This window comes from Loxodonta africana, chromosome 19, assembly GCF_030014295.1.
Source record: "Loxodonta africana isolate mLoxAfr1 chromosome 19, mLoxAfr1.hap2, whole genome shotgun sequence".
Classification (NCBI taxonomy): domain Eukaryota; kingdom Metazoa; phylum Chordata; class Mammalia; order Proboscidea; family Elephantidae; genus Loxodonta; species Loxodonta africana.
In genome coordinates this window covers 238,868-262,405 of record NC_087360.1, presented here as the reverse complement: position 1 = coordinate 262,405, position 23,538 = coordinate 238,868, and the positions used below count along the sequence as shown (strand labels likewise).

The window sequence follows — 23,538 nt, the reverse complement described above, 5'->3', positions numbered from 1 at the left end:
GTTTCCACGTGTTCATTGTTAGCATACAGAAATGTGATTGAATTTTGTGTAATGCAAATCACAAGCTCTTGTGTCCTGAGAACTTGTTCCCTAACTTATTACTAATTCTCGGAGGTTTTTTTTTTTTTGTAGATTTTTTGGTATCTTCTGTGTAGATAATCATGTCATCTGCAAATGCAAAAATTAACCCGAAGTTATCACGGACTTAAATGTAAAAGTATAAGACTTTTAGAAGGAAACAACATTTTGCGGACCTAGGGTTTGGTGAGACAAATCCGTCAATTGCACTTCATCAAAATGAAAAACTTTCTGAGAAAGACTGTTGACAGGGTGAAAAGACAGGCTACAGGTTGTGAGAAAAAAATTGCAACCACATATCTGACCAAAAAATAAAAACCCCATTGCTGTGGAGTCGTTCTGACTCATAACGACCCTATAAGACACAGTACAACTGCCCCATAGGGTTTCCAAGGTGTAAATCTTTACCAGACTAGACTGCCACATCCTTCTCCTCTGGAGTTGCTGGGTGGGTTCAACCCTCTGACCTCTCAGTTAGCAACCAGGGTGCCACCAGGGCTCCCTACATATCTGACAGAGGGCAAATCACTGGAATATATAGTCGCAAAACTTAACAGTAAAAACAAAAAAATACAAATAGAAAACAGCTGAAAGACATTAAGACACACTTCACCAAAAAGGACATACAGATGACAACAGGCTTGTGAAAAGATGTTCAACATCACTAGACATTAGGGAAATGCAAATTAAGGCCACGTTGAAATATTACCACACACCTATTAAACCACCAAAACTAAACCCGTGGCCATCAAGTTGATTCCGACTCATAGCAACCATATAGGACACAGCAGAACTGCCCCATAGGGTTTCCAAGGCTGCCACTTCTCCCACAGAGCCGCTAGTGGATTCCAACTGACGTTCTTTTGCTTAGCAGCCAAGTGCTTAACCACTGTGCAACCAGAGCTTCTACACAACTATTAAAGCAGCTAAAATTAAAAAAAAATAGTGACAATACCAAGTGCTGGCAAGGATGTGGAGAAACTAGATTTCTTAAGCTGATAGGAGGGATGTTAAATAGTGCACCCTCTGGAAAATTGTTTGGCAGTTTCATAAAAAATTACGTGTAACCACATGACCCAGAGACTGCGTACCTAGGCATCTGCCCCAGAGAAACGAAACTTGTGTCCACACAAAAGCCTAGTTGATGCACAACTCTGGGAAATACCAAATACTGAGCTGTACATTTTAAAAGGATGAGCTTCATAGTAAATGGATTACATCTCAATAAACCTGTCATTAAAAAAAAAAGACGACTTCGGAGTTATATTGAGGCGGCTCCCACTGGCCAAATCTGAGTCAATTTTAGCATCAGAATTTATTATGGCAATTATTTATTGCAACGCATTGATAAAAAAGAATGCATGAGTCCAAATGGATGCGAAAAACAAGCAAACACAAAAGAGGCGGGTGGACAACCCATAAATTTAGAAGGCATGTAGTCTGGGAAAATCACTATTTTAAACAGTTTAGTAATAACAGGTCCAGGCAAGAATCTTCAATAGATGCCGAGTGTATAAAAGTTTATTAGACGACAGGATATTACAGTCGCAAAGCATCTCCCGCATATTACTACATGCAAAGGGGAAAGTTACATCTACAGTGGAGAAAACTGGTAGTCACCACCTTGACTAAGCGTCAACAACAATGGACACACTGACTTCACCTGCCTCCTGATGGGATAAGTTTGTGTAGTGCTGCTGCCAAAAATGCATAATCTAAACCTGATCATGAGTAAACGGCAGATACACCCAAATAGACACGTGGCCTCTTCGCCACGTTTCATGAGAGACAAAGGCTGAGGACACACAAGGCTAATGTAGGCTGAAAAGAAATGACGGCTAAATGCAGGGCATATTTTGGATTGGAAAACAAAATGGTCTTTCAAGGATACTGATGAGATAATTGCTACAATTAGGCAGGGACTGTACATTAGGTAATAGCAATGCCTCGACGTTTAATTTCCTGAATCTGGTAATTATGCTGGTCATGTCGTTGCTGTTAGGTGCCGTCGAGTCAGTTCCTATTCATAGCGACCCTATGCACAACAGAACGAAACCCTGCCCAGTCCTGCACCATCCTTATATTGTTGCAGCCACTGTGTCAATCCACCTCATTGAGGGTCTTCCTCTTCTCTGCTGACCCTGTACTCTGCCAAGCATGATGTCCTTCTCCAGGGACTGATCCTGCCTGACGACACGTCCAAAGTATGTAAGATGAAGTCTCACCATCCTTGCTCCTAAGGAGCATTCTGGCCGCACTTCTTCCAAGACAGACTTGTTCGTTCTTTTGGCAGTCCATGGTATATTCAATATTCTTCACCAACACCACAATTCAAAGGCGTCAACTCTTCTTCGGTCTTCCTTATTCATTGTCCAGCTTTCAAATGCATATGATACAATTGAAAATACCATGGCTTGGGTCAGGCGCACCTTAGTCTTCAGGGTGACGTCTCTGCTCTTCAACACTTTGAAGAGGTCCTTTGCAGCAGATTTACCCAATGTGATGTGTCTTTTGATTTCTTGACTGCTGCTTCCATGGCTGTTGATTGTGGATCCAAGTAAAATGAAATCCTGGACAACTTCAATCTTTTCTCCGTTTATCATGATGTTGCTCATTGGTCCAGTTATGAGGATTTTTGTTTTATGTTGAGGTGCAATCCATACCGAAGGCTGTGGTCTTTGATTTTCATTAGTAAGTGCTTCAAGTCCTCTTCACTTTCAACAAGCAAGGTTGTGTCAGCTCTATAACGCAGGTTGTTAAGGAGTCTTCCTCCAATCCTGATGCCCCGTTCTTCTTCATAAAGTCCAGCTTCTCGTATTATTTGTTCAGCATACAGATTAAGTAGGTATGGTGAAAGAATACAACCCTGACGCACACTCAAAATGAGAGGAAACACCTGCAAACATCCATTAATAATCAGAACCTGGAATGTACAAAGTATGAATCTAGGAAAATTAGAAATTGTCAAAAATGAAATGGAACTCATAAACATCGATATCCTAGGGATTAGTGAGCTGAAACGGACTGGTATTGGCCATTTTGAATCGGACAATCATATAGTCTACTATGCTGGGAATGACAACTTGAAGAGGAATGGTGTTGCATTCATCGTCAAAAATAATGTTTCAAGGTGTATCCTGAAGTACAACGCTGTCAGTGATAGGATAATATCCACACGGCTACAAGGAAGACCAGTTAATAAGACTACTATTCAAATTTACACACCAACCACTAGGGCCAAAGATGAAGAAATAGAAGATTTTTATCAGCTGCTGCAGTCTGAAGTTGATTGAACATGCAATCAAGATACATTGGTAATTACTGGCGATTGGAACGCGAAAGTTGGAAACAAAGAAGGATCGGTAGTTGGAAAATATGGCCTTGGTGATAGAAACAATGCCGGAGATCGAATGACAGAATTTTGCAAGACCAACGACTTCTTCATTGCAAATAACTTCTTTCACCAACATGAACGGTGACTATACACACAGTCCTCGCCAGATGGAACACACAGAAATCAAATTGACTACATCTGTGGAAAGAGACAATGGAAAAGCTCAATATCATCAGTCAGAATAAGGCCAGGGGCCAACTGTGGAACAGACCATCAATTGCTTATATGCAAGTTGAAGTTGAAACTGAAGAAAATCAGAGCAAGTCCACGAGAGCCAAAATATGACCTTAAGTATATCCCACCTGAATTTAGAGACCATCTAAAGAATAGATTTGACGCATTGAACACTAGTGACCGAAGACCAGACGAGTTGTGGAATGACATCAAGGACATCATCCATGAAGAAAGCAAGAGGTCATTGAAAAGACAGGAAAGAAAGAAAAGACCAAGATGGACGTCAGAGGAGACTCTGAAACTTGCTCTCGAACGTCGAGCAGCTAAAGTTAAAGGAAGAATTGATGAAGTAAGAGAATTGAACAGATTTCAAAGGGCCTCTCGAGAAGACAAGTGAAGTGTCATTATACTGGTCATATAACAGACTTTTTTTTCTTAGGAGATACAGACTGAGGCATTTATAGCTAATGATTTTCTCTCTGTGGCTTAGCAGAATAATATGCATGGAAATAACACACGGACAGAGAGAATGCAAATGTGAAAAAGCCAACAATTGGTGACTCTAGGTGAAGGGCTCGCGAGTGTTCACCATATTATTTTCCAGCTTTTCTGCAGCTGGAAAATAAGCTTAGGAAGTGACCTCCGATAGCGCATGCCATCATACGAACTTCTACAGCACAAACACATCAGCCCACAAGAGCTTAGATTATAGACAAATGTGGTGAATTAACTAGGAAGTGATGAGTCTTGAGTACTTGCCGTATCTATTTTTGATGTAATTTATTTCATTCTTACTTCATCTGATTTAGTAATGGCTGTTTAACTGGCTCAAAAAATTCCTGAAAACGAAACTGCTCGCACGTGGAAGCTGGTGAGGCTAGCTCCCCTGCGGTTCACCTGTGTCGGCCAGTGGATCTGGCTCAGCAGGAGGAACAGGCCTCTGCCAGTGACCCTTCATCTTCAGGAGTCGAGGCCGCTGTGCAGCCCTGGCGCACTCTGAGAAACAAGCACTGCTGTCCTCTTTGCATCATTTGCTGCCGTCTGGCCGGCCAAAGCGAGACATGACCCAGCTCGGGACCAGGGTGGAGAGCACGTCCAAGGGCCCAGGAACTGGAGGGCAGCATTGAGGCCACGATGGGACCACCTACTGCAGCCGTGCAGGGGCTAGGGTTTCATGGTCACTGCATGGGAAGGAAGTGACACACCTGACTTGGTTTTACATGACCATTCCATGCCACTTTGTGGAGACAGATCGAAAGCAGAGTGGAAGTAGGAGCCAGGTAAGGAGGAACGGAAGACACCCTCTGGAAGTAACAGAGTCGAGGGAGAGGTCACAGGACTTGCTGGTAGATTTGGGACTGGAGCATGAGAAAATGAAAATGGTTCTTGGGGTTTTGGTTTGTCAGCCGGTGAAGCGAGGAGATGACAGAAAGAAAAGAAATTCGAAGCAAAGCCACACACTTGCCAAACAGAAATGAAACGGCATGTGGCATGCCCAAATTAGTGCTGGAAGATTCTGCCGGAAGGTGGAAGGACCGCTGACATTTACTGAGTGTCCTCTGCACCAGGCTACTCTAAACCCTTAATGTGCAGCAGTGCCTACATCCCCTCAACACCCTGTGGAGTTTCCTTTTCACAGATGAGACTGAGGCATCCCCAGGCAGTGAGTGGTGGAAATAGGGGCTGACGGTGCCACAGGCACCAGGTGTGACAAATCTCATGCGCCCACCAAGGATTATGGACTGGATTCTGTAGGGGGCTGCCGCAACATCCCAGTGATAAAACAACAGGGACCAGCTGGTCAGAGAGGCCTGTCTCTTCTCCACACACGGCCTTCCCTCCTACACCCCACACCAGCTTGCCTGTGCAGCAAGGAAGGATGGGATCGTATTTCCAAGCAGAACTTGCCAGAGGGTGCCGCTCCCTGAGGGGGCAGTGCAGTCTGACTGCTCCTCTCACCTCCAGGACAGTGAGGTCCCACTCTGGCAGGACTCAGCCTACACCCCTATGGCTACTGCTGGCAAGGTCTGCATCCCAGCAGCCACTGCCCTTCTGGGGCAACAGTCCCATCTCCCTCTGCCTGTAGGGGGCTCCGTGCCTACCTGCCAGGGGGGACAGAGCTCTAGGAGACAGCTCTGTCTGGCTCATCGGACCGTGGCTCACCCAACGCAGGATCAGGTCAGTGACACCTGTCTTCAGCCTAGATAAGACCTGAGGGGTGGTAGCTGACGGCCGTCCTGCCACTGGCGGGGCCAACATGGGGAGATACGGGGACAGGGGTGGCTTGACCTTAGGCCCCATGCTTCCAGTCACCTGTGATGCATGGTCAACTCGGGGCTTCCTAAACCTGAAACGTCCCCTTTTTTGTGTTCCTTCTCCAGAGAGCGCTATGGTGACACAGCTCCAGGACCTGGCCTTTGTGCCTCAGTGCCACTGCAGGTGGTGTAAAGGCTGATCCCACTCCTGTTCACCCTCCTCCAGGGCTAGGAGCCCACAGAAGGGGGTGTCACCAGGACCCTGCATGTGCCTTATTCTGCCATCGGGCGGGGTCAGCCTGCTGGGCCTGTCTCTCTGATCTGGGCCCGGTAACTCCAATCCTGTTAGCTCTGAGGGATTCAGGATGATTTAAAACCTGTTTCAACCACCTTTGTGAGTCGTCTTCAGTGGGAGGGCTGATCCAAACTACTCAGTGCTTTCTTTTCTGTTTTGGGTTGGCCAACAAGTTGTGAACCATGACAGACTTGAGCCAAACCTGCCTCCAGGGAATGGAGCCTGCAGGAGGCCCCTCTTCTTGCTAATAGCTCAGAATCCCCTTCAGACCAGGAAGTGGCAATTCTGAGCGTGAATTGGAGATGCACACTGATGTAAGGAAGAGGCGGCCCCAGAATCTAACGGGGAAGATGGGGATGAGGCCGTGGGAGACAGTTGTTAGCGTCTGCTGCTCACTGGGGACATTCGAGGGGCCAGGGGCAGCTGGAGACCCAACATTGGTCTGTCCTGAGTTCAGCCCTAGGAGTCAGAGCAGCAGCTCAGAGACCCTATGGCCACCCACGATCCACACCCACACGGCCAGGGTGGCGGGACAGGGAGACACAGACAGCAGGCTTCTCGAGCACGTGGAGGTTCTTTTTTGGGGGAGGGAGGGTGTTGAAGGACAGGAAATACAAAAAATCATCACACACTGTAGGAGCCCACAACTGGCCACCCCGCAAACACCATCACCGTCCAACCACCACTGGGCCTGCTTCCTGGGCTCAGGCCAGGGCACAGTTCTATCCTGGAGACCCAAGTGCTTGCTAGGACAAGGCGCCGCAGGTCTGCTGGGCATGGTCCCGAAAGAACCCTCAATCACGGGAGAACGGAGGTGGGGAGTGCGCGTCGCCTGGAACTGGAGCCCCCTTGCCTCCATGGGCAGACCTGGCAGACCCGGGGGCTGCTGTGTGTTCCCCTAACAGTGTGTGTCCTCCAAGGGGCAGGGGTGTCTGGTGGGGCTGAGGCAGGGACAGGGTGGCAGGGCAACCTGAGGCACAGACGAGGGTGACGGCACGAGGATGCCTCCTGAGGCAGGAGGAACAAACCTGGGCCCGGCGGGAGGTGGGCTGCCGGGCCCTCCAGCGGCACTGCCAACATGCCATCCAATTCACCGTGGGCGACTGGGCTGTGCCCTGGGGTGGGGTCAGTCTGATGATGGAGCCCATGTCAGTCAGCCGACAGCAAGGAGGATATTTCCTTCGTCACACACGAGTGCGGCCTCCGGGGTTGAGAACACCCGCTTCATTTCCGGCACAACCTGCAGGCTTCGGTCTGGCATGCACCAGGTGTGAGGGGAGAGATACCACACAGCTGGCTACTAGAAAGAAAAAAACGCCTTTCCCACATACTCAGAGAGCTGCTTCTCAGCATGTGTATCAAGAGCAAGACAACAGTTGAAAATCGTATTCCTGAGAAGAAGCAAAAAAATTGTTTGCGAACAAATATAACAGGTGATTTCAATGACAGTTAAAAAGCAATTTTTCTTACAAACATTTCAAGTATCATTCCAGATGAGATGGCGGTCCCAATGTACAAGGGCAGGGCAGGTGTGAGGGGGGGCCAAGGCCATGCCCACGGCAAGAACTGATCCCAGGCGCTCTCTCCATGGGCTCTGGGACCTTGGCAGGACAGACGGACAGAAGTGATGCCAGAGCACACGGCCAAAGCCATGATGGGGGCATGGAGCTGGCACTGGGAAGCTGTCCTGCACCTTCACAACACCCAGCTTCCACCCACCACCACCCCACAACCCACAGCCTCGATGGCCCCAGGGATGCAGGGAGGGAACAGAAGGGTGTGACATTAGCAAGGAAGGGCTTTCTGGCTACAGCAGAGAATGGAAGGAGAGGAGCTCAGATAGGTCACCATCGCCCGGCAGGTCCCTGAGGCCAAGCACTCCAGCAGCTGCCTGTGCCTGGCCCCACAGCTGCTGGTTGCACAAACAGCCCCACAAGAACCAGGCTGAGATGTTCAGACAATTGACTCACACAGTTCTGAGAAGGACGGACACTGACTTAATGCTGGAAGCTTGAAAGTCAGCAGTTTTGGACATCTGATGGTCTTTTTTTTAAGAAACAGAAACACACATTTATTCTTTCAAATACTACTCCAAATTTCATCAATTTGTAAATTATAAATTATATTATTTGTGCTACTTTTAAGTCTTATGAGAAGAAGGTAAGCACCAAACGTATTAAAATAAAAACTACATAAAACACTGTGGTTTTCTCCACAGCAGCACATTCTGTACACCTGACAGGCTGTAAGCTTGGGCCCCATTTCCCTAAATGACAAAATTGTCTGATAAACTGCCTTTTCTCCTACGAAACTTTTCACGAAGGAATTTCATTGTAATTGTGGAAGGGGTAAAAACAGCAAAGCTTACTACTGTCATGTGCACAGAAGGAACACAGCTTTCTGATGGGAAGCTCTCAGGTTTCAGCTGCCCGGGGACGCTGAAGAAGTGCAGGGACTCCTGGATAAAGGCCCCGGCCCCGGGGCAGTGTGCTGGGGACAAGCACCCAGTTGGGAAGACGGTTGTAGGCCAGCTAGGCCTTTGGCCACTTGGAAAGCTCTCACTAGAGGGTAAAGCTCCACAAAGTGCGAGAGCCACACCAGAGTCCCTGACGCCGAGATCCCACTTCCCCTGAGAAGGGAACCAGGAAAATGCCCTTAGGATGCTTGCATTTGGAACTTTGGGAAGCGTCTGTCACTTAACCTTCACCTCTCCAATCGTTTTGGTGCTTCACCTGACGTTTAGTTCTTGAACCGTGTTTGTTCACAAATATGATTGAATTTCCTGCAAGGAGAAAATGGTCAAATTACACAAAAGGCATCATATAATTATTCAAATAAATGAAATTTTGAAAGCACGCAGGAAGAACTACATAAGAAATAAATTGTGTGTATGTGTGTGGATTCACAACAGTCAACATTCAAAGAAACTCATCCCCAAAGGTAGCCTTCTTTTTCCTCTCTTAAATTTTAAAATAGATGTCAACATGTTTTAGGTAATTTTCCAGAAGTTTGCAAGCTGAAGCTGGTGGGAGTGCCCCCTGGCACTGCAGGTTCCCCAACACCACTGTGAGGGCACCTGACGCGGGTGGGGTGGTTGCGCCTCATTCCGTGAACTACGCAGAAATGGGCGTGGTCTTCATGGGAAGAACTGCGGGTGCCCTTAACCCTTATTCATCACATTACTAAGAAGGGGTAGCCAGTTACTAATGAAAGCTCTCCTTACGACAACATGGTCCCTTCCACACGCTGCTCACGCTCAAATACGAAGCAAGCTTTCCCCCACAAGACTATTCCTCAGAGGCAGTCGCTGTCCACCTGCACCCTCACCACATCTCACGTGTGACTCCACTTCAGACCACAAGCTGCTATGTGGGGTGACACGTTAGTCTGAACATCATCAATCTATGTGAGCTCTGGATATTTATAGCAATTGCCTCATTAGCTGTTTAAAACAGGACGTGAGGAAATTATTCCTGGACATGTGGCCTCTCAGGTGCAATGAGATGTGATCATGAACAAGCCTCTCAAAGACCACATTTAAGAACTAAAGGGGTGACTGCGCTCCAGGGACTGCCATCACCCGCTCACAGGATGAAAGAAACAGTCAACCGTCCTGGTATTACTGAGTGGGTCCTGTGGCTTCACTGGAAGTTCTCAGTGACCACAACAAGATTCACACCTGCTGTGTCTCAAACACGCCAGGTGGGAAGGAGGTGGTACCCAGAAGCTGTCAGAGGACTGACAACGTGACCCGTGAGCAGACGTGGCGTTGAAGATGCTGGTGGACATCTGCACGCAGGCACTTCATGGCACCAGGTAACAGAACAGCAAGGTTTCTAAATTTCACAGATGTGTGACTTTATAGACATATGAAGACTAAACAATTATATTTATAAATAGGCTGTTCCACATTATCCCCCTAAAAGCTAAGGGATAAAGGTTCCATATCCCTGTATCAGGTTGGCAAAAGTACTCACAAAAAAGCCATCGTGAAAATCAGCTTGCCTTTCTGGCAAGAGGCCTGTGGCTGCCCCCACCCCCACCCCACCTCCACCCCCTGTGGTTGCTCCCACCCCCACCCCACGGCTGCCCCACCCCCTGCAACTGCCCCCACCCTCACCCCCCCCCCACAGCTGCTCCCACCCCCCTGGGGCTGTCCCCACCCCCCACCCCCCAGGCTACCCCTGACTCACATGGCATGGTGTGCTTTCACCTGAGTTCGGCAGTTGCGACCCCAATAGCAATCAGGACGGGATGTTACAGCCACTAAAAGGGGAAAAACAAAAGAAATATCATATACAATCACATACAAGTTCAGCTAATTAGAGCAGAGCCCCAAAGAGAAACTGCAGTCAAAATGCACAGCGTTTTGTCACCCTTTGTAATTACAGGTAGTCCCCAACTTACAACACATGCTAATTACAACAAACCACATTTCTTGTACACACGTGAGTGTATCCGGAACATCATATCCTCCTGGGAGGAAGTTACGGGAAAATGTGTGCAGGGGATGTGGAAAAAATGGCTGAGTTATGTGAACACACTCCAAGAATCTGACCGTAGTATGATGGAAGAGATGGGTGGAAAAATGGTCTACATGGCAAGAATGCTGAACTTAGAACTTGGTATCGCCAACGTGGAACAGCTGAGAGACCACAGAGAAGGGAGACTGACAGATCAGGACTTAAGGGATGTTGACGAGGAAAGAAATGCTGAAGAAAGAAAGAAGAAGGAGAGAAGTTGTCAAAAAACTTTACAGTGAAAAGATTAGCTTGAGTTTTTCCTAAACTAAATCAGGGGCTTCGGTTGCTTGAGAACATGGAACCAAATGCTGATCACTTTGCTGAAGTCGACAGGCAGATTCCGGAAGCAGAAATGTGTTACTGAGAAACACTTGAAGGAAAAAAGACAAGGAACATGCAGATAACTCTCACTAAATTTTTGACTAGAAATACCAGCCCCATTTCCATGGACCGTCCAGATGATCCAGCACCTTCCACAAGTAGAGTTATTACTGCGAGGCACAGAACGCCATGTCATCCAACTCTTCTTCACTGTTGGAGTCAGTTCTATGGATTGTGTCTTTTCATGTATGTATACATTAAAATATATGTGTAGTAAGTTTATATGTAACGTTTCCAACCCCCAAGGGCAAATAAAGATCAGATTTATAAAGACAGTGATAATAAAAGGCAACAATAGTAAAAACTAAAAAAAAAAAAAACTATTCAAGTTACTTCAGAACCAACTTATGATGGTGTTGTTGGAATGGAACCCAGTCCTAAGTCGGGACCACCTGTAATTTCCTTAGACTGTGCAAGATTCTGGAATAGGAAAACAATTTATTAATTAAAAACCCAGTTCAGGAAATTATTCCAGATGTCCACAGGACGTCATCGAGTATCTTTGTTTTGAAAACCCACACTGCCTTAACCATTATCAGCAAAAAGAGCTGACCACTGCCTACAACGGGGGAGCCCTCACCTCAGCTGTCTGCTCCAAAGGCTAGCAGGTCTGCTCCCCGGCTGCCTGCACCCTTCTGCTAGGCCCGCAGAGCAAAGCCCCGTGGACTGTGTTGAAGACAGCACACAGATGCCAACCCAACCAAGGTTGTTAGGGGGTCTCCTTACCTGGCAGTTCAGAAGCGGGAATGTTCTGCCGATACTGGTAGGCCAGCTCCCGAAAGCTGCGCAGGCCGCAACAGTAGCACAGCACCGTGTCTCCCGTGATCCTATAGTCTGGGAGGAACATGAGCTCGTGCGGGACCCAGCCAGCAACCAGGCCACACTGCAGCTCAGAAACTACAGAACAGGCACAGCCCTTCCAGCCAGTCACCAGGCCACACCGCAGCTCAGAAACTACAGAACGGGCACAGCCCTTCCAACCAGTGGGAAGGGAAGGCCTTTGTCCATAAAAGGGGTAGAGACAACTACTCTCAATCCCAGCTTATTTCCTGACAGCAAAATAATTCCACAAAGATAAAAAATAAACTCTTTAAATAGAAAAAAAAAAAAACCCAGAAAGTACTAACAAGAAAACTGGAGTGAATATTATTTTCCTCTTGAAACGTATCTAAGGATGCCTTGAAACAAAAACGCACAAAGGAAAGGATCTGTGAATTTGATGCCTATGAATTTAAACATCAAAATGGGAGTATGTGTAACAAAGCTGAAATAGTAATGACATGGTGGAAAACATGTCTGCAACACATGTGACAATGTGTTGTAACTGAAAGAAAGCTCATACAAACCCTAACCAAAAATCCACAAAGCCTAATACTAATACGGGCAAAAGTCATGGACAAGTAAATGACCCACAAACACGGAAGATCTTCAATTTCGTTAGCAGTCACAGGCAAACAAAGCACCGCTGTCACCGCTCACCTTTACAGGACTGAAAGGCAAATGTTGTGTCGCAGGGGTGGGGGCGGGGGGCTCCGTGTTGCAGCCACGGCACATATGTGCACTAAGACAGCCTTTGTGAGGGCAGAGTGCCAACTGTGTGCACCGTTGTCCCGAGAACCCTCTAATCCTAAGGTGACAATCTTTCAAACCTAGAATACTGCACACTCAATGACCGCAGTGTTGTTTAGAATAGTGAAAAACTGGAAAAAAACTTTAATGTCCTTAATTAATGAACTGGTTAGAATACTATATAACTGTAAAAAGGCACGGCACGGATCTCTGTTGACATGGGAAGCAGCCATGACATATTGCTGAGAGAAAACCGAGGTTCCTACAACAGGGTTACAGCGTGGGATTCCATGTAGGAAGCGTATATGCACACATGGGTGTACACACCACGAAGGACTCGGTAGGTGGTCACCAAAATGTCGTCGCTACTTATATTTCTAGGTGGGTGGTCACCAAAACGTCGTTGCTGCTCATATTTCTGGGTGGCGAGACTGATGAATTTGACTCTATCCTTTGTTCTTTCCTTACCGGTTACATTTTTGTGTGTGTGTATGGGCCATATAATTCTCACACAAATGACATGGACACTGAAAAGAAGAACCATTAAATCCCAGCTTACAGATCAGGGCAATTCAACCAGGCAGCAGCTGTCCTGCCCAGAAGAGGCTGACACTGCTGTGTGGCGCTCACCACACTGCCCAGGATGGAGACCGAGCCCACGGACTCCCAGTGAGCCTCTCCAGTCTTTCTTCTAGAACAATCTATGCCTTAGCCTGCTGCCTCTCAGTGACAAAACCATACCTGACAACATGCTGTGTGCACCTCCCATGAGAGGGTGACCCCCACGGTCGGTGGGAGGCGTGACTTGGGCACAGCTAGCACCAGAACTCAGAGCTGGCATGGGGTGCAGTCAGTGCCCCTAGCCTCAGTTTTTAAAAAAAACGCAGAGTTCTGAGAACTTTGTGTATCTCTCTGCCAGGGTGTGCAGAGTCAGAGGCATAAATAAAGCACAGAAACAGACAGGCGCTGGTGCAAAGATAGCCAACAAGCGCTCGCTGCTTTACTCAAGGCAAAAGCATCACTGGGAACCCCCCACCAGAGCGGGTGCAGGCGGGACGTTGCTTACCAGACAGCAGGAACATCCCCCTCTGCAGAGCCACCAGGCTGTCTGTCAACAAGTTCTTCCAAGTCAAACCCCTGGCTGTCAGGTAATTCTGCAATGGGGAGAAAAGGACACTAAGCAGTGGTATGCATTTAGAGAGACATCAAGATGACGAGGCAAATATGGTCACAAGGACCCAGATAAGGTGGCGCAAAGGGACAACCACCCTGACGGCAACGCTGCTGTCCCTCACGTGGGGGGCCTGGCTCTTCACAACGGGCCTCCCACTGCCCAATGCAGTCTTGGTTTAGAAACAAGAAAACTACGGTAAAACCGCAGTAGACGTAGTTGCTTATTTTGATCCCCAGTAAGTTTATGGACTGAAATAAAAAAAGGACCTCAAGCATTTACAACTGTCAAGTATGAATTCTCAAGTACTTACATTAGGTGGTTGGGAGCAACAGGATTTAAACCACAAACAATTTACCAGAGAAGCCCACTGAGGGCAACTTCTGAAGCCTTTGGCAAAGTCATAATAGATACGTACTCTGTTCCATGTAGCATATGAAAATAAGAAAGGAAGTTAGCTTCCAAAACCTCTGCTACAAAGGGGGCTGCTGAGAACATTTCTGGGCTCACCCATGACTGCCCGGGCTACTGTCCAAGACGCCACATTGGGACCTCCAAACGGAAGCCTGGCTCTTCAGCCATGGAGAGCGGAAGTGCACAAGACATAGAAGCAAGTCTCAGAGCTATGCTAGCTCCCTGAAACATGGGAAGGAATGGCCAAAAAGGAAGGGAGCCAAAGGGGAGGCCCTGGCACCACCCCATGCAGATTCGTGCCTCACGAGGATAAAGGAAACGCTATTTTGGAGAATGGGGAAACCAGAGATACACTGATGGGGTTGGAGGACTAAGTGGAGATAACAGTCAGAAAACACCCACGGAGCCGCAGAGATACACCGACGGGGCTGGAGGACTAAGTGGAGGTACCAGTCAGAAAACACCCATGGAGCCCCTCAAGCAGTGAGAAGTGTGAGTGATGGAGAGGCTTCTGAGCCTGTGAGGGGTTGACGTGCGGTACCTTCAGGATGTCTGACTCGTAGTTGTTGTTGTTCAGCACACCGTCTAGACACTTGTCCCCAAGGTTGAGCTCTGTTGACATAAAGGCAGCTACGTTACTGCTTTGTAAGGACGTTTTACGAAACCATGGCTTGCTTGGCAGTGAAGATAACCACATTCTCTCCCACCGTAGATTCCAGAAAGGGTAAAGTTCCCTGGAGACATATAATCTTAAACAGAACCAGTGACCCAGAGCGACTGGCCAGGGCTCGTGCCATGTGAAGCTGTGGCAGGTGATGCTGTTGGTGCCAGTGTGCTGTGCACACAACTAAGCCTTGAATTCAGTCGTCCCCTGACTGCCACGATACTGCCTGGTCCTGAGCTAACCCAAGTCTGACGCTTCTAAAACGGTGAACCAGTGCGGTTCAGCAGGAAAAGGCAGTTAATTGCGTGGTGACTAACACGGGCTCTCCTGCTTCCTCAGTGTTGGCCAAGGCACCACCCACCCCACAGTAAGGAGAAAGAACACAAAGAAGACAAACACAGGCAGAGGGCAGCCTTACCGCAGAGCGGGGCCAGGCAGCCGAAGCAGCCGGGCCGGGTGCAGCCCCAGTACAGGTGGCAGAAGGGCTGCAGGCACGCTGCACCTGGGGACAGAGGGCAGCAGTCAAGCCGGGCTGCTCCACACCAGCTCGGGTTTCTGTGAAACATATGAGAAAGCCCACCTCCCAGCTACTGCAGAAAGCGTGCCTGCTGTACAGGGGACTGTCACACCGGGCTTCTGAAGGTGGCCGGACCCCAGTACATCCCACATCGCACAGGTGCTCACATTCAAGAAGAGACCACCACCTCTCCTGTCCCAGGCAAGGCTCCTGAGCGGTCTCCTTCCAGATCCAGCCGCATAAACAGCTGCCATCAAGCCACATACCCACACCCTGTGTCCTGCTTTTCCCTACTTGCCATGAATATTCTTTTAGGCAGCTACCTCACCTTTACGGACGTTATTTATGAATGTTTCATATTCCCCAGAACATAATCCCGCAGAAATGTAAGAATACATAAACCCTATTTAAATTCTCATACAATTGAATATTTTAGTCTTTAAAAACCTACAATCGTTTGAGAAACATCTCTGTGTGTAAGAGCGACTTCCATGGAATCAGGGCAATGCCAGTGTTTGGTCAGATTTTAAAGTTCTGATCTGAGCTACTGCCCAGTGGCCAGCTACTGAGGGGGCAGGTACTGGGTGGGCTGCTCTGAAAGCTGCTCACAGTGGACCCCTGGCAACATGTACTGCAAAGTCACCACCAGTTACGGCCGAGTAGTGACCCCACTCTGCAGACAAGGAAGTGAAAGCCGAGAGAGGCAAGGGCCCTGCAAAGATCACGTGGGCACTTCTGAGTCCTGGGCTAGAGCCCAGTTGGACATGCTGGCTCGCACATCCACACGTGCTGTCACCTCTGGGTGCAAGGTGAGGTTCAGTGGATGGGGAGCTGCCTTTCCAGCAGTGACCTCTTGTCTCCTCAGAGCTTCCACACCACCTTCTGCATAGCTCTAATACAGAACTGGGCTACAACCACGTTTGTCTCCACGTCTGTTTCACCCACTGACCCCTTCTGCATAGCTCTGATACAGAACCAGGCTACAACCACATTTGTCTCCATGTCTGTTTCACCCACTGACCCTTTCAAGGAAAGAACTCGAGAAGTAATTATTTTTGTGTCCTCAGCATCTAGAGAAGTGCCTTGTACACAGCAGGAGCTGATTAAATGATTGCAAAATAAGCATATCAGCCAACTTTACACTTCTCTTCATTTAAGTAAGGACAACAACTTTCCCCCCAAAATCAGGAACAAGACGAGGGTGCCCGCTCTCACCACTTCTATTCAATATTGTATTGTAAGTCTTAGCTAGAGAAATAAGAGAAAGAAATAAAAGGTATCCAGATTGGAAAAGAAGAAGTAAAATTATCTCTATTCGTGGATGATATACTACTATATACAGAAAATCCCAAAGAGTCCACAAGAAAACTTCTAGAGCTAATACAGGAATTTAGCAAAGTTGCAGAGTACAAGGTCAACAAACAAAAATAAGCTGGGTTTCTACATACCAGCAATGAGAAATCTGAAAGGGAAATAATTCCATTCATAATAGCATCTAAGAGAATAAAACACCCAAGAATAAATCTAACCAGGGACATGAGGGACTTATACAATGAAAACTATTAGACGCTGCTGAAAGAGAGATTAAAGAAGACTTAAATAAATGAAAAGTTGTTCCATGTTCATGGTTTGGAAGACTTGATATTGTTAAGATGTCAATACTACCCAAAGCAATCTACAGATTCAACACAATCCCGATCAAAATTCCACAGCCTTCTTTACAGAAAAAGAAAAAATAATCCTTAATTTTATATGGAATGGCGAGAGGACTTGAATAGCTAAAACAATGTTGAAACAGAAGAACAAAGTAGGAGGACTCACATTTCCTGATTTTAAAACATACTACACAGCTATGGTAATCAAAACAGGCTGGTAACGGTTTAACAATAGACAAATAGACCGATAGAATAGAACTGAGAGTCCAGAAATGAACCCACACATTTCTGGTCAACTGATTTTTGACAAGGGTGCTAAGTCATTCGATGGGGAAAGAAGTCTCTTCAATAAATGCTGCTGGGAAAATTGTATTTCCGTATGCAGAAAAATGAAATAGGATCCTCTCACCATTACACAAAGGCAAATTCAAAACGGACTAAAGACCTAAATGTGCAAAAGAAAACCATAAAATTCTTAAAAGAATAAGCAGGGCAACGCTGTCAGGCCTGGCTTTCAACAACGGATTATCTAACATAATCACAAAAGTACAAACAGCAAAAGATAAAATAAATGGGACCTCATAAAAATTAAAAACTTTTGTTCACCAAAACACTTTACCAAGAAAGTGAAAAGACAAGCTACCCACCAAGAATATCTTCGGAAACCATATATCTGACAAGAATCTAATAACTAAAACATATATAAAATTTAGACAACAAAAGGACAAAAAACCCAATCACCAAATGGGCAAAGGACGTGAATACACATTTCAGCAAACAGAACACACAAATGGACACCAGACACACGAAAAGATGCTCAGCACCATTAGCCATCAGCGAGATGCAAATCAAAAACACAACGAACTACGTTTTCACTCCTGCCAGGATGGCTAGGATTTAAAAAAAACAGAAAATAACAAATGTTGGCCAGGATGCAGGGCAACTGGAACCCTTATCCATTGCTGTTGGGATTGCAAAATGCTACGGCCATTGTGGAAAATTCTGAAGGAAGGTTCCATAGAAGAATCCTGACCAAAAGGGGGAAAATGCAAAAGATGAATTTCAAATTCCCATGGACTCTAGACTTTTTGGAGTCATGGAGGCTGGATCAACCCCTGAAACCATTGCCCTGAGATAATCTTTTAATCTTAAACCAAAAACATCCCCTCAAGTCTTCTTAAAACTGGACAATAGTTTAGCTTAACTAGTAAAAAAAAGGTTTGCCTTGAGCATTATGCTCTTTTAAGATATATCTATATGGGATCAAATTGACAACGGCAACTCAAAAGACTGGATAGGAACCTTAGAGAGCACTAAGTTTATCTTAATGAGGGATGAACAACTCAGAAAAGGAGGGTGAGAAGGGTTACACAATTCAAAGAGTGTAATCAGTGTCACTAAATTGTACATATAGGAACTGTTCAACTGTTTTATGTTTTGCTGTGTATATTCTTAAAAACAACAAAATAAATGAAATTTAGGAAAAAAATAAAAACTTTTACAAAACAGTGAAAAAAAAAACCTCCCATGTAAAAAAAAGAGCAAAGGATTTGAGCAGACATTTCAACAAGGAAGAAATTCAAATGTCCATTAAAATGACATTAAATCAAAAAGCTGCAAATTAGGACAAGGATCCATGTTTCAGCTCTTACAACTAAAGTGACACCTTCCAACTCCGAGAGTATAGACCCGGAAATCCTCTTAATTCAGTACTGAAGTCGCTCCTGAGGTTCACCCTTCAGCCAAAGACTAGACAGGCCCATAAAAGAAACAGTAAGACATGTAGCTCAATCATGTGGGTACACCAGCCCCAGGGCAAGGACGAAAAGGCCGGAGGGGACAGGAAGGCTGGACAAAACCCAAGGTTGAGAAGGGGAGAGTGCTGACACGTCACAGGGTTGGCAACCAATGTCACAAAGCAATATGTGTAGTGTTTACCGATACACTCATCTGCTCTGCAAACTTTACCTAAAGCACAATAAACAGAGCGTTACACAGCTGAGGCAGCTCAGGCCCCCGGCACTGGTGCTAGGAAGGGGCTCAGACAGAGCCTGCAGGAGGAGAAAGTGGCCCTCTGGGAACTCCGGACTGGGGAGGAAGATGGCTCCTGCCCTGCAGCTGTGTGGGGACACCTGGTCATGCAGGTGAGAGAGGGAGGTGGAGCCTCACCTCACACACATACTGACAGGCCTGAGACCGAGGGGTGAGCAGAGGGCCCGGCACGTCTGAGGCCGCAGAAGGGGCACTCACACTGCTGTGGGGCGACACGGGGGTCCTGTTCGCGCTCCGCTCTGCGGTCGGGCATGGGCTGGAAGCAGCAGGTGCAGACAGCGTGGCTCCCCTGTGCTGGGCACACGTAGTCCTGGGCTGCTGCAGTGGACACCAGCATCCAGAAAGACCATGGACAAAAAACACATTAGGAGAGAGAATTTCAGAGGAAGGAATGAGAAAACACAGAGAACACAAACATAGACCCCATATCCTCAGCAGCCACGTGGAGGTCAGCCACTTAAACTATGTAAGCATCAAAAGACTGAAAAATAACCAGAAACAGTGTTTTGGTTCGGTGGTTGCAGGAAGATTTCAAAGGTTGGATGAAGGTTTTCTATTATTTCCTATAAAGGAAGGGCTAGGCTCATACAGTGTATTATAAAACAACAAAGCAGGTTACATACTGACTTCTGCTCAGGTGAGAAAAAACTGTACCCTTCAGGTAAACAAAAGGCCAGGCACCGCTGGAAAACTGTGGTCTGTGCAGCACCAGGGACTCTGTGTGCATCTGACCAAGTTCACAAGTTGACACAGCTGTTTGGTTTCTTAGCTCCAAGCGGACTGTGAAAAGTAAAGGCTGCGTGAGGCAATGGCTTTCCCAGGGCAGAGGGAGGATGGCAGGAAGGCGCTGGAGGACACACAAGAGCGTCAGACGGCAGAAGCCCAGCCACCACCAGCGGTCCTGTGGTCCTATACCAAGTTAGGTTATGCTGGGCATCTTGTGCATGAGAAGACACAGGAAAGCAGATGCTGACGGAGGAAGTTCTGTGGAGAACTAATTACCATCACAAGAGGAGGGTGGTTCACAGGTGCCACCTGCAGCCTGGGCTCAGGTGGGGGGTGCCAGCACGGGCATCGCACCTGCTGGCTCACCTGCTGAGAGACTAGCAGACGTGGATGGGGTGTCCCCCGGGGCCTGCGGGGACCCCTGCTCGCCCTCGGGCCCCAAGCAGGGGAACGGCTGTGCCTGCCTCCTGGATTCCGGACATTGTCTGCACACGATGTACGGCTGACTGCAAGAGAAACACAGCAGCAGACATGACCGTCACCATGGGCAGTGTGGTGGGGCCTGCACTCACTGGCCAGACTCCTGGACACGGGCAAGACTCTTTGGGTCTCTCAAAAAAGAGGGCAAGACCTGAGGCCTTTGTCGCAATGCCATTAACCTAAGCCCATCTCTGGCTTCTCCACACCTGGCGTTTGCCAGACCTCAGCTCTCTTCTCTCGGATCTGTCCTCGCTTAGTTCTCAACCACCTCCCAGGCCCTGCTGCCGCCCAGCATGTCTGGGGCAGTGGAATGGCCGCCCTCCTCCTGCCATCTGAAGAGCTTCCCCTGACCACAGAGGAGTCAGGGGGACAGCCGTGCCCACTCACAGGGCAACTGCCCAGGTCCCCACTCTTGGATTCTTTCCAGGTCCCCAGCCCTCATCAGTCACATCCAAGACCTCAGACCTTGCTTCAAGCCTCCGTTAACAAGTGTGGCACACAGAACCCAGCACACCCAGCCACCACCCCAGGCATGTCTCCCCTTCCCATGTGGGAAAACGCTCTCACAGTTCTGAGGGTCAGATGGAGCCCCACAGGCTCACACAAGCAGCCCCAAACTATGCTCACAGGCATCACCAGTCTGTCCAGGACACCAGAGTGTAATGCCTGCACCAAGGCAAGGCAACAGAAATTCTTACACCGTGGGTAACACCACAGCCCGGCAGAAGGCCGCCAGTGCTCAGCAACACTGCCCGCTATTGCCCTAAATCACTCGTCTTTACTGCACTTCAACTGCACTTTTCAGGAACAAAGTAAACATATAACAAATAACCCATGGAGATATAGGAGACTCTTTTCTTGTGTCTGCCAGAGAAGGCCTTTCTAAGCCCAACACCAATGGCACCGACAATGAGGGGAAATGGTAAGATCTGACTAAATAAAAACTAAAAACGTACACCTGGCCTCAATAACAAGAAAAGAACTGTTAATTACAATGAGACACCATTTCTCCTACCAGGCTGGTAAAGACTGAAGAGCACCCATATTGCATGTTGGTAGGATTATTCGTTGATCACAGGATGGACCGGTGCCACCTGCCTGAGGGGCACTGTGGCCACACAGCAAAGTCTGACCCCATGTCCCCCTGCCACCTCCCTGACCTACCATGTCAAGTCCACGTATTTACCTTCATGAAAAACTGGACACAGGCACAGTTTTAAATGCAAAGACAGGCACTGCTGCCGAATTAAATACAAATAACCAACAGCAGAATATTCATTATAGTGGCCACCAAACCAAAACCAAACCAAACCCAGTGCCGTCCAGTCGATTCCAACTCAAAGCAACCCCATAGGACAGAGCAGAACAGCCCCACAGGGTTTCAAAGGAGTGCCTGGCGGATTCGAACTGCTGACCCTTTGGTTAGCAGCCATAGCACTTAACCACTACACCACCAGGGTTTCCATAGTAGCCACACCTACTCAAAATATGAACTCCTAGGAATCACCTGAAAGGATAACGCAGATAGACTGCTTTCAAGAAAACACATTCACAATACACTGCTAAAAAAAAAAAAAAAAAAACATTGCCATCAAGTAGGTTCCAACGCCTAGCGACCCCCCAGGACAGAGAACTGCCCCAGAGGGTTTCCAAGGAGTGGCTGGTGGATTCAAATTGCCAACCTTTTTGTTAGTGGCTGAGCTCTTAAACACTGCGTCACCAGGGCTCTTAAATATAAAAAGCAGACTATAAAATCATACACACAGTACAATTCCATCTTTATAAAAATACTTACATTAGATGCTATTTTGTTAAAAACAAATGTGTGTATATACATCTGGACAGCCAGGTGGTAAACAATGTCAGCACTGGTTATCTCTGGACAGTTTGTAGAATCAGAAGTGCTAATTGATGTCTTCTGTTTGCTTGACCATTATTTGCTAAATTTTGTAAAACGAAACAAAGATAATAGAAGTTTTGGATCTTTTTAAATATCATGGCCTTGACCAAAAATTCAGACCCTAGACTTCTGGGTTAGGAAACCTCAACATGTCAAGCACATAAAACAAGGTCTACCAACCCACCGGAAACCCTGGTGGTGTAGTGGTAAAGTGCTACAGCTGCTAACCAAAAGGTCGGCAGTTCAAATCCTCCAGGTGCTCCTTGGAAACTCTATGGGGCAGTTTTACCCTGTCCTATAGGGTCACTATTAGTTGTAATCGACTCGACAGCAATGGGTTTACCAACCCACCAACCAACCAGCCAGTTGCCGTCAAGCTGACTCTGACTTGTGCCGATGCCCCGTGTGTCAGAGTAGAACTCCATGGGGTTTTCTTCCTTTTTTATTGTGCTTTAAGTGAAAGTCTACAGTTCTAGTTTTTCATACAAAAATTTATGCACACGTTGTTATATGACCCTAGTTGCTCTCCCTATAATGTGAGAGCACACTTTTCCTTTCCACCCTGGATTTCCCGTGTCCATTCAGCCAGCTCCTGTCCCCTCCTGCCTTCCCATCTCACCTCCAGACAGGAGCTGCCCTTTTAGACTCACGTATCTTATTGAGCTAAGAAGCACACACCTCACGAGTATCATTTCATGGAAACCCTGGTGGCCTAGTGGTTAAGTGCTGTGGCTGCTAACCAAAGGGTCGGCAGTTCGAATCCAGCAGGCACTCCTTGGAAACTCTATCGGGTAGCTCTGCTCTGTCCTGTAGGGTCGCTATGAGTTGGAATTGACTCGATGGCACTGGGTTTGGTTTTTTGGCAGGGGGGTTTAATCCAGTATACTCTTGTCATATCTGAAGAGTTGAATTTGGGAATGGTTTTAGTTTTGGGCTAAGAAGAGAGTCTAGGGGCTATGTCTTCTGGGGTCCCTCCAGTCTCAGTCAGACCATTAAGTCTGGTCTTTTTACTAGAATTTGAGTTCTGTACCCCACTATTCTCCTGCTCCATCAAGGATTCTCTGTTGTGTTCCCTGTCAGGGAGGTCATTGGTGGTAGCCGGGCACCATCTAGTTCTGGTCTCACGCTGATGGAGCCTCTGGTTTAAATGGCCCTTTCTGTCTCTTGGGCTCATATTTTCCTTGTGTCTTCGGTGTTCTTCAATCTCCTTTGCTCCAGGTGGCTTGGGACCAGGTGATGCATCTTAGATGGCCGCTTGCTAGCTTTTAAGACCCCAGATGCCACTCACCA

The 23,538-nt window shown here is 47.3% G+C and overlaps 1 protein-coding gene across 3 annotated transcripts in view; it reads right to left on the bottom strand.

The window, feature by feature from the left end:
• Positions 1-94: 94 nt before the first annotated feature.
• Positions 95-23,538, bottom strand: part of CHFR (checkpoint with forkhead and ring finger domains) — a 50,560-nt gene continuing 27,116 nt past the window's right edge. For 2 of the 3 annotated variants that reach the window (XM_010600816.3, XM_064271977.1), the window contains 8 exons: positions 20,235-20,374; positions 19,341-19,460; positions 15,337-15,420; positions 14,796-14,866; positions 13,736-13,823; positions 11,827-11,934; positions 10,390-10,462; positions 95-8,978 (listed from right to left, as the gene is read on the bottom strand). In XM_010600816.3, coding sequence (XP_010599118.1) covers positions 8,936-8,978; positions 10,390-10,462; positions 11,827-11,934; positions 13,736-13,823; positions 14,796-14,866; positions 15,337-15,420; positions 19,341-19,460; positions 20,235-20,374 — 727 coding nt within the window. In that variant the 3' untranslated portion in view covers positions 95-8,935. The remainder of the gene's footprint in view (positions 8,979-10,389; positions 10,463-11,826; positions 11,935-13,735; positions 13,824-14,795; positions 14,867-15,336; positions 15,421-19,340; positions 19,461-20,234; positions 20,375-23,538) is intronic. The other variant, XM_010600818.3, reaches the window with a different exon arrangement.